Genomic DNA, 10,643 nt, shown 5'->3' with positions numbered 1-10,643 from the left:
TGACCTGTGGGCCCTAAGGTTGGCAAATAAGGAAAAGTTCTGAATAGCCAAAGAGACTCATGGAAATCTCTTAAAGTATACTTTACACACAGACATGACAGAATTCACCTGAAACACTATCCTGTCTGACACAAGCCTTCAATAAAGTCTGGTTATTTTTATGATCTTTAAAATGAGATATCTCAGACCTGGAATCTGTTATCTTCCCAAGTTATTATCCAGGATAGGAATCTGCCTTCTCCCACAGCAGTTTTTAAGGACTGTCCAAATTCCATTTGAATGTCTCCTGTGATGGGAAGCTCACTCCTCCACCTACCCCAGTAATGGGTCTAATTTGCCTCCTGGTAATCAGTCCATGAGGTCTGGCTCTGTGTTTAGGGCTACAGAGCCCGTCTGAGTAGGGGGAGGGTATGTGGAAGGAGGGCCTCACGTGTCAACCTTAGAGTCTCTGTATTTTGAAGGCACAGGAGAGCCATGCAAGAGCCTGCAGGAGAGGGACACGGGTCAGATTTGTGCTTAGGCCCCCTGAGCCAGAGTGGTCACAGCTGGGAGAGAGTAATCGGGGCTCTGGGGCTCAGAGGAGGTGCCTGGCCACCTTGGTGGATGTGAGGGAAGGCCTGCAGGAGGGGAAATCTGGTGAAGACAATGAAATAGAGGAGGGAGTGGAAAAGACAACTAGAGGGAAGACCTGTACAAAGGAATCTGGGTAGTGTGCACGGTGACCACGGCTCCCCTTGCTCACAATCCTTCCAAGACCCCAGGCCTCAGGAAAAAAAAAAAAAAATTAAGATTTTATTTTTAATCTCTATCTCCACCCAACGTGGGGCTCGAGCTCACCACCCTGAGCTCAGCAGCCAATCGCTCCACTGACTGAGCCAGCCAGGCGCCCCTAAGAGCAAACTACTTCGTCGAACTCTCCTTCATTAAAAATTGCTGCGCGCTTGTGTGTGCCCGGTTCTGCTGGACTATGCTTTGTTGATCATTCTGTCTTCTCCAAAAGAAAAATTTGTAAATGGAACCTGTATTCCCCCCCATAATTATTAGCCTCCAACTATTAAAACGTGTTATTTGCGGGGAGTTGACGTCATCTAAGCGCTTCACTCGGCACCTGGCACAGAACGATTACGGCCAGAGAAGCCGGAGCATCTGCTCCTAACTGGGCTTCCCTTGCCGTGGTCCGGGAATACTAAGGGGCTTCTGGAGGGCCCGGGGGTGTCCCCTCCCCCCCACTGTGAGGGAGCGGGCCCCTGATTTGTGAAGACGGAATTTCCTGCCCATTTGCTCCTCACACCTTCCGGAGGCCAAACGGGCGGCCCAGCTGCGGCCCAAAGGGGGAGGGGCGCGGCCGTCCGGCAGATGGCGGCATTTACATACAGCTGGAGCCCCCTCTCAGGCGGGGGCTCCTCACCCCGGCGTCTGGTGCATCCGCGAAGCGGGGGTTGGAAGGGTGGCTTTGTCTTCGGGAGGGGAGCACACACCGCGCGTGTACACGCACATGGGGGTCCACAAAGAACCCTGGATCTTCGTCGCGTCCACGCAGGGCTACAGCCACGGACTTCCCACACCCAACCTCTTTCACACAGGGACGCTCGGTTATTCACAGTTTACGCAGACCCTCCCCCCCCGCCACGCAGCCACCCAGAGGTGCGTGCACAGACCAGAGATTTAAAGGTTCATACGGCTACACACAGCGTTCAGGATCTCACATTACACAATGATACGCACATCCACAACAGCCGATCTCAAGAAGTCACACAGTCAGGAAATCAGGTACACCCCTGTTTTCCCACGCTGGTGCACACGCGTACACACACACACACACACACACCACAGAATCTTAGAATTACAACCTCACAACCTGTCTTCACCATATGCAATTTTAGGCACACAATCAGTCACGTGCAGCCTCCACCCGGTAACTCTTGATCACACCACACACGCACAGAATTTAAAATCGTATATAACTTTACACACTGGCTGCACCTAACCCCACCTCATCTTCAGCCACACACAAAGTCGTGCCCACAACCACACACAAGATCACACGCTCACTACATTGCTTCTGCCCATATTACAATGTCACGGTTGCTCCAGCAAGCTCCCCTTCCCCTGCGATCTCCTCCCCTAGGGTCTCCTGGAGCCGGGCTGCAGCCTGAAGGGGCGGAGCCGTCCCCTCAGATATAAGGCTCGGGAGCCAGCAGCTGCGGCTCCCGGCACCCCCGAAAGGCCATGGTCGGTCCGCAGATGGCCCAGCTCCTGTCCCGGACGGTGATCCTGGCGCTTCTTTTCCTTCCCCAGGTCAGAGCAGGAATAGAAAGGGGTGGGATGGGAAGGGGTGGGACGCAGGAGTCGTGCGGCGGAGGCGCGGGACAGACGGGACGCCTGGGCCCCCACGCCCCCTCACCCGGTACTCCTTTCCGGCCCCAGGCAGGGCCGGCAGGCGTCTTCGAGCTGCAGATCCACTCTTTTGGGCCGGGACCAGGCCCGGGGGCCCCGCGGTCCCCTTGCAGCGCCCAGGGCCCGTGCCGCCTCTTCTTTAGGGTCTGCCTGAAGCCAGGGGTCTCCGAAGAGGCCGGCGAATCTCCGTGCGCCCTAGGCGCGGCGCTGAGTGCGCGCGGACCGGTCTATACCCAGCAGCCTGGAGCGCCGGCGCCTGACCTGCCGCTGCCCGACGGCTTCATGCGCGTGCCCTTCCGGGAAGCCTGGCCGGTGAGAACCCGCCCCAGCGCCCCCCCCCCCTCCCGCCCCCGTGCTTGGAGGCCTTACCCAAACCTCTATGGCCTTCTGCCCCCCAACTTCCAAGACCCCAACCTTGCCACCTAGGGACCCCAGATTTCCAGACCAGTAACTATCATCTGGAATCCCACATTCTTAGACCCGTAAATCCTACTCACAAGGTACCGGAAACTTCTGACTCCAACTTCCCCTATGGAGATCCCAAATGTTCTGACCCCCGCCCTGCATGCTTGAGACCCCAAATTCCCAGAACGCCAAACTTACCTCTGTAAATCTTCAACTCACAGAATACTACCTCTCTTCCTTGGGGATCCCTAAACACTTGACTCCTTACCTTTATCTCCAAATCTCCCTGCACTTGGGACCTTCCCATACCCTGTCTTTGGGACCCCAATCTCCTCTCACTTTATCCCTTTTCAGATATTCCGGTTGCGGCCCATATGCATGAATTTTACCTTCAAAATCCTATCTCCCATCCCACAGCCCTAAAAGTGGAGAGGTGAACAGACCTGTGTATGAATTCTAGACCCCTTGGCCTTTTGGGCAAGGTGACTTTCCCTTTTCCAGCCTCAGTTTCCTCATCTATAAAATGGGATCATCATGATACCTCACAGGGGTCCCTTTTGAGGGATTCAACCAGGTATCTCCAGTATAGTTTTTATCTGCAGCAAGTGCTCAATAAAGGAAGCCCAAACTGTCATTCCTTCCCTGGGCCAGTCCCTCTCAGAACTGTCCCTTGTCTGCTTGGTCCCTGGAATGACCATCACCCCTAAAATCTGGCCTTCATCAAGTACCCCCCCCCCCCCACCCTGACCACTGTCTTCCATCCTTTCCTCCTTCCTCCACCCAACCAGGGCACCTTCTCTCTCATCATCGAAACCTGGAGAGAAGAGTTAGAACAGATTGGCGGTGAGTGTCTTTAGCCATCAGACTGAAGTGTAGAGCGTGGGGGCTCCAGGGAATTGGGCCCGATGTAAGTTCCAAGATAGTGACATGGGGCTATCTGTAGAGTGGAGCGTTCGCGGGATCGCTGGACCCAGGAGGTCCCCACAGCTCCCAGAGTGTGGTGCTGGGTGTTAGTAGCCCCGGGGCTCGTGGCATGTCAGTGTAGAAATGTCCTGGTTCTGGGTGTAGGAGTCTCTGGCCGGATCCCAGGTGAAGTGTGCCAGAGGGAAGCTCTCGTACTATCTTCGAATCGAAGCCACCAGAGCAGGATATAGCATCTCACAGTTCTGCTCTATCGCCATCTGAATATGATAACCCCGGGGTTCAATATGGGTTACTTCCTGTTCTCCATTCAGAGTTCTGTCATGGTGTCCCTATAGAGGTCCCCGGAGCCCTAATGGGATGTCACAGTTTCACCAGAGAGAATATTGAGCAAAGGTTTCAGGGAGGGATATGGTATTTTATCGTTAATTTGAGGGGGATTTGGGTACCATGTAAGGCCCACAGTGGGGGTGTGCTGTCACCGTGTAGATATAGAAAGCTGTGGCACAATGTTGGGGAGGGGGTGTCAGTTTTGCTGGGGAGAAAATGCCACTGTCTCGGCATCCCAAGGCTTCAGGCAATGAGGGTCATTTATGGTCTAGTAATTGGGATCTCTGTCACCATTTTGCTCTAGGAAGATCCTGAGACACAATTTGGGGGTGTTACGACTTCAAAAGACCTGCCGTTGCCCCTTGGTCATATAGAGATAGCAGATGTCACAGGGTATTAAGAGGTCTCATTACTGCCTTAATATACACAGATTCTGGTGCAAAATATAGGGTTATTTCGGCTTCTGTGGGAGAACTGTTCTCATCATGATGGTCATAGGGTACTAGCGGGATCGCGACATCAAAGGTCCCAGGGCACATTATAGGAGTTTACAGCCTTGCTAAGGGTTGAACCGCCATTCTCAGGGCTCTCAAAGCGGTGTTTGGGCCTCGCTAAGAGGGGCAGGGAGAGTACAAGCCGGGAGAGTGCAAGCTCCATCTGTATTGCGAGACTGAGTCGGGTCGGCTCCGGCCCGGCCCCCCACCCCAGCGCGGCTCCCTTCTTCCCGCAGGACCCGCCTGGAGCCTTCTGGCGCGCGTGGCCGGCCGGCGCCGCCTAGCGGCCGGGGGCCCGTGGGCGCGGGATGTGCAGCGCGCAGGCGCCTGGGAACTACGTTTCTCCTACCGCGCGCGCTGCGAGCCGCCCGCCGTCGGGGCCGCGTGCGCGCGTCTCTGCCGCTCGCGCAGCGCCCCCTCGCGGTGCGGCCCAGAATTGCGCCCCTGCGCGCCGGTCGAGGACGAGTGCGAGGCAGCGCGTGAGTCCTGCGTTCCACCCCGGCCCTTCCTTAGCTGCACTCGCGGCCCCCACGCCCCTTGCAAAACCTCGTTACCGTCTTCACGGAACTGGGGACCCAAGAGCTCAGCCCGGGGACCGCAGACATCCCTCTCCAGGAAACTAGGGAATGCTGCTCACCGCTGGCCAAGTACCCCACGCCCCGCTCCAGCCCCACTCGCGGTTCAGCCCCCTCCCCACGATCCAGCTACCACCTTCGGGGAAACTGAGGACCCTAGACTTCTCTCTAGCCCTGCCTGGGCACTCCACCCGCTTCTCTCTTCCTAACACTTTTGTCTTCCCTAATAGGAACCCACACCCATTTCCCATGCCGGTACCCACGCCCGGTTCCACCTCTAACCCATGCCACACCCCTTTCCCGATGCTAGGACCCTCTAAACTCTTCTAACGCTTGGGGCCCTTCTTACCCCCCACCCAGGAGCTTTGGAAACTCCTCGCAGTTTCCCACAACCCCCTCATTAAAGGATTCTTTATCTTCTCCTTGCAATCGCGGGCCAGATACCATTGCTTTCTAAAGCTTGGATCCCTGACTTCCATTATGGGTACCCTCAGACCCCCTCCCCAAACGTCTGAGCCCCACGGAAGCCCGTAGGACTCCCAGGCTTATCCAGATTCTCCCGGACCTGCCCAAATTCAAGACCTTCCCAATTCCCCCTGAAAGGCCAGGGGCCCTGCCCCAAGCCCCAAGCCCCTTCTCTCACTCCCCTCTCTCCAAGCTCAGACCCTGGAGCCCCCACTCCATTCTCCTTCTGAGAACACAGACTCTGGAGCTCGGTGACCTGGGTTCACATCCTCTGTCTGCTACTTCCTGTCTTCCTTTCTGGGCCTCAGTTTCCCTGTTTGGAAACTGAGGGGGAAGTTACAATACCATATAGCCCAGAGGGTTGTCTGTCACAAGGATGAAACAAGGTGGTGCACACAGAGCGCCCAGACACTTGTCCGATTCCTGTCCTCCTGACCCTGCTCTCATCAGTGTTACTCTTCCCTCTGCCTCTTCTTCCCCCCTAGCGGCATGTCGGGCCGGCTGCAGTCCAGACCACGGCTTCTGCGAGCAGCCCAATGAATGTCGATGCCTGGAGGGCTGGACTGGGCCCCTCTGCACCATCCCCGTCTCCAGCAGCTGCCTCACTCCCAGGGGCCCATCCTCTGCTGCCACTGGATGCCTTGTACCCAGGCCTGGGCCCTGTGATGGAAACCCATGTGCCAACGGGGGCAGCTGCAGTGTCAGTATCACCCCCTCCGACGTCATCCTGATCCGTACTTTACCCCCATCTGGGGCTGTTTGAGACCACACCCCGGGAAGGGCTGGGGGTAGCTGTCAGGGGCGGGCTTCCTGGGGCTGTCCAACCTGCATCTGGGGCCACGAGGTGGAATTAGGTGATGGGAATAGGATTGGGAAGAACAGGCCCAGTGGGTGGCACCTAAAGGTGCAGGCATGTGGATGATGAGTCCTATGGGGCTACCAACTCCCCCCCCCCCCCAGAATAGAGAACAACCTGAGGGCTCAAAATGGGCAGCAGTGGGGCCAGGTGAGTTGGGAATTTAGGATGAGGGAGCATTAGAGAAGGCTTCCTAGAGATGGGCCTAGGGCTGGGGGCTTCTGATGTCCAATTTGGCTGAGGGGCAGTGGAGTGGGTAGACCAGCTGAGTGGCCTGGGGAAAGCAAACATGTGGCAGTGGGCATGAAGCTGGGGTGTACTGGGATAAAGTGGAGCCCAGCGTGGGCCACCTGAACAGTGCCACCAACGGACGGTGAGAACAGTTAGGGTTCAAGGTAGGTGGAGGGCCTGAGAAGGGGAGATCAGAGAAGGCTTCATGGGGGAGGTGGTCTTAGGGCTAGGACCTGGAAGTAGGATTTGGCTCTGCGGACAAAATCGGGAGGGCAGACCAGGCTGGCAGCATTTGTAGGTGAAGGTGTAGAAGTGGGAATGGGGGCTCTCCGGGCCTCCAGAGCCTCCCCTCTGTGGGCTTGGATGGGCGGATCCAGAAACATGGGGTGCAGCGAGGGATTGTTTCATGGGGGACTTCCCAGGTGAGGCAGGACGGGACAATGAGCAGCCCCCCATGTTCGAGGTAGGAGGGGCGATGGGATTTTGCTCCCAGGAGACCCCGTTCTGAAGCCCTCTTGCTGCTACCCAGGAGACATCAGGATCCTTCGAATGCGCCTGTCCCCGCGGGTTCTACGGATTGCGGTGTGAGGTGAGCGGGGTGACGTGTGCGGATGGACCTTGCTTCAATGGCGGCTTGTGTGTGGGAGGCGCAGACCCTGACTCTGCCTACGTCTGCCACTGTCCACCCGGTTTCCAAGGCTCCAACTGTGAGAAGAGAGTGGACCGGTGCAGCCTGAAACCGTGCCGGAACGGTGAGGTGGGAGGACAGATGGTGAGGGATGGTGTGTGGGGGGGGGCTATGGGGGGGGGGGGTCCCCTGTATGGTCAGTGGGCAAAAGCAGGGCTTGGCTCAGACAGTCCTGGGTGGGAATCCTAGCTGTGCTCTCTCTAGCCTGTGGTCTGTGGAAGTGACCCTCCCCCTCTGCCCAGCCTGTTTGTTCTGTAAAATGCACAAGGTGGTATTCCTGTCTCAAAGATATTGGAGTAGGGGGCACCTGGCTGGCTCAGTCGGTGGAGCATGTAACTTTCGATCTCGGGGTTGTAAGTTCAAGCCCCATTTTGGGTGTAGAGATTACTTAAAAAAAAAAAAATGAGTATCTACAGTCTTCCAGGTCCTGTTCTAGACACTAGGGAAACAGCAGGGAATGAGATAGACAAAAATCCCTACCCTCATAGAGCTGATAAACAAAATAAATAAATTATATGGGACGTTAGATGGTGATAAAAACTAAGAAGAAAAATAAAGTCAGAGGGGGGTGTGTATGAGCTGGAAGGTTGACACTTGAGCCAAAGTGGTTAGGGAAAAGCTTGCTGAAGGTAGTGAAGGAGGGAGCCATGCGGGGATCTGGGGGAAGAGTATGTTCCAGGTAGAGGGAACAGCAAGTGCAGAGGCCCTGAGGTCGGAATGTACCTGGCTGGTTAAGGGTCCCAGGGAAGCTGGTGCAGAAGGAGCAGGGAGAGTGGTGAGAGATGAGGTCAGGGAGGTGACAGACCCGGTGGGACTTCATGGGCTATGATGAGGATTTTTGGTTTTCCCCGAGGGAGATGGAGCCACAGGAGTCTTCTGAGCAGTGGAGAGACCTGATCTGATATAGGTGTTAGAAGATCGTGAGTGTAAAAACTCTCCAAAACCCTGAGTGTTCACTCTGGGCTGAGTGGTACTAGGGACGTGGCAGTGACCAGAACAGCTCTGGGCCCCGCCCTCATGGGGGTACCAGTCCAGTGGGGGAGGGCACACTTGTCCTCGGAGCCCAGATTTGTCAGGGTTGTGATGGGGGAGCGCAGGGCTGGGATGGAGTCAGGGGAGGCTTCCTGGAGGAGACAGCAGAGACCTGAAGGGTGAGCTCAGGAAGAGAAGAGGTGAAAAGAATGGGAGGAAAGGAGGAAGTGAAAAGGGAAGGGGCATTCCAGGCAGAAGGCACCGGCAAAGGCCAGCTGGCTAAAACATGTTCTGCAACTGCCATTTGAGTATTGTTGAAGCCGAGAGAAAGATACAGGGACACAGGGCGCCGAAGAGGTGAGGCCGACTTAATCCAAGACTTCACCGGGAGAAAAGCGGGCTTGCTTTCCCAGAGACTGGCCCTAGAGTTAGATGGAGGGAGTGGGGACCCAGAGGAAAGGGCGGGCAGGGGTTACAGAGCCGAGGAGCAGACGCCCGCCGAGGAAGTACCGCCCGGGCCTTGCTGCTGACGCCCCTTCCCCACAGGCGGGCTCTGCCTGGACCTGGGCCACGCCCTGCGCTGCCGCTGCCGCGCCGGCTTCGCGGGGCCGCGCTGCGAGCACGACCTGGACGACTGCACCGGCCGCGCCTGCGCCAACGGCGGCACGTGCCTGGAGGGTGGTGGCGCGCGACGCTGCTCCTGCGCCCTGGGCTTCGGCGGCCGTGACTGCCGCGAGCGCGCCGACCCGTGTGCCGCGCGCCCCTGCGCCCACGGCGGCCGCTGCTACGCCCACTTCTCCGGCCTCGTCTGCGCCTGCGCGCCCGGCTACATGGGCGCGCGCTGCGAGTTCCCGGTTCACCCCGTCGGCGTGGACGACGGCACAGGCGCGTTACCCGCGGCCCTACCAGGCCCGAGGCAGGGGGATCCCCAGCGCTTCCTTTTGCCACCGGCTTTGGGACTCCTGGTGGCCGCGGGCTTGGCCGGCACTGCGCTCTTGCTGGTCCACGTGCGACGCCGTGGTCCTGTCCGGGATACTGGGTCTCGCTTGCTGGCGGGGACCCCGGAGCCATCGGTGCCTGCGCTACCAGACGCACTCAACAACCGGAGAACGCAGGAGGGTTCCGAGGATGGCCCGAGGTGAGAGACCGCAGACGTTCGCCTTGTCTCTCCTGGCTGCTTACTTCAGCCCCCAGAGTGCAATTGGCTTGCTTCCTCGATACACCTTCTTGATTGGTTCCTTCCTCTTACCTGCCCGAGGCCTCTTTGGGAGGTTCCTTAGCCCCCTTAGTTGGCCTTGGGTTCTCTCCATGGTGGGTGGGGGAAGCAAGAACTGAGAATTTGAAGGGTGGAGATCTTATTCTTTTCCTCCCGCAGCCAGCCCGCGGACTGGAGTCACCCCGAAGATGGAGACTCTCGTGCGATTTACGTCATATCTGCGCCTTCCATCTATGCCCGGGAGGTAGCTACCCACCTCTACCCGCTCCGCGCACTTTGGGCACGCTGGGTGGAGGCAGCCCCTGCATTTCCCGTGGCCCTCCTTGACCCTATCTGTAAGCTGAGGAGGGTAGAGTCTCTGGAAGGTCCTTAAGCCACCCCTCAGTTATGGCTTAATTTAATTCTAGTTTGCAGCCCTTTTGCTGTCGTTTGGAGCTATTTGCCATCTTCTCTTTGGCAGACCTGTGGCCTTCGTGAGGTCACGGTGGGAGCCTCAGCCAGAGCTTCACTGTTTTCCCCTCCCTGGGGAGAGGGAGAGGAGGCAGAGGGGCAGCCCTTTCTAATGCCACCTACTCATTTCATTTCTAGGCCTGACCTGCCCCTTCTCCATCAGCGCCTGGAGACAGGACCCGGATATTTTTGTATTTACTTGGTGGTGCCCAATGTTCTGCCTTAGACACTTTGGAGCTGGAGGGGGTGGCTGGGAGAATTTTACTGTTGGGAGTTGTACATAATGGTTATTTATATCCTATCTTCTCCTCTCTCCATCTCTCCAGAGACCTCTATAAAGGCTCTTACTTTGATCAGCTTTGACTCACTGGGCTAAGTGCTTTGTACTTCGTGTTGGGACTGAGGGGAGAGATCGTGTCTCCTGGGAAGCATACCAGTTAAGACTCTGCTGGAGGGATCAGAAACAACTCAAAGTGGCTTAAACAAGGAGAATGTATTAGTTCATAAAAATGAATGTTGTAGTGGGTGTAGTTTTAGCAGAGCTGGATTCAGGACCGGGAGGTTCCCCCCCCCCCTCCAGTTGTGTCTGGGAACGACTTCATTTGCAAACGGGGCTTTCATTGGCTCTGGCGTGTCACGTGGC

At 57.0% G+C, this 10,643-nt stretch overlaps 1 protein-coding gene across 2 annotated transcripts; it reads left to right on the top strand.

Annotated features, from left to right (window-relative positions):
- The first annotated feature begins 930 nt into the window (after positions 1 to 930).
- On the top strand, positions 931 to 10,363 carry DLL3 (delta like canonical Notch ligand 3). Of its 2 annotated transcripts, XM_040445874.1 has the most exons (9): positions 931 to 2,298; positions 2,428 to 2,709; positions 3,591 to 3,645; positions 4,784 to 5,026; positions 6,073 to 6,287; positions 7,204 to 7,426; positions 8,881 to 9,472; positions 9,710 to 9,794; positions 10,139 to 10,363. In XM_040445874.1, exons 1-9 carry the CDS (start codon positions 2,230 to 2,232, stop codon positions 10,142 to 10,144), a joined length of 1,770 nt encoding a protein of 589 aa, XP_040301808.1. In that variant the 5' UTR covers positions 931 to 2,229; the 3' UTR covers positions 10,145 to 10,363. The 2 variants fall into 2 exon arrangements, with proteins under 2 accessions (XP_040301808.1, XP_040301809.1); XM_040445875.1 differs by lacking the exon at positions 4,784 to 5,026.
- The last annotated feature ends 280 nt before the right edge of the window (positions 10,364 to 10,643 follow it).

Source organism: Herpailurus yagouaroundi, unplaced genomic scaffold (assembly GCF_014898765.1).
Source record: "Herpailurus yagouaroundi ecotype Mexico unplaced genomic scaffold, PumYag 194, whole genome shotgun sequence".
NCBI lineage: Eukaryota > Metazoa > Chordata > Mammalia > Carnivora > Felidae > Herpailurus > Herpailurus yagouaroundi.
The sequence above is the reverse complement of the archived record's forward strand: the minus strand, read 5'-3'. Positions and strand labels throughout refer to the sequence as shown.

What these genes read in the sequence shown, in the direction of transcription:
- DLL3 (XM_040445874.1), top strand. Translation starts at nt 2,230, where the DNA reads ATGGTCGGTCCGCAGATGGCCCAGCTCCTGTCCCGGACGGTGATCCTG. An exon ending in CCTGAAACCGTGCCGGAACG is followed by an intron (nt 7,427 to 8,880) that starts GTGAGGTGGGAG and finishes CCTTCCCCACAG; the next exon opens with GCGGGCTCTGCCTGGACCTG. An exon ending in GGTTCCGAGGATGGCCCGAG is followed by an intron (nt 9,473 to 9,709) that starts GTGAGAGACCGC and finishes TTCCTCCCGCAG; the next exon opens with CCAGCCCGCGGACTGGAGTC.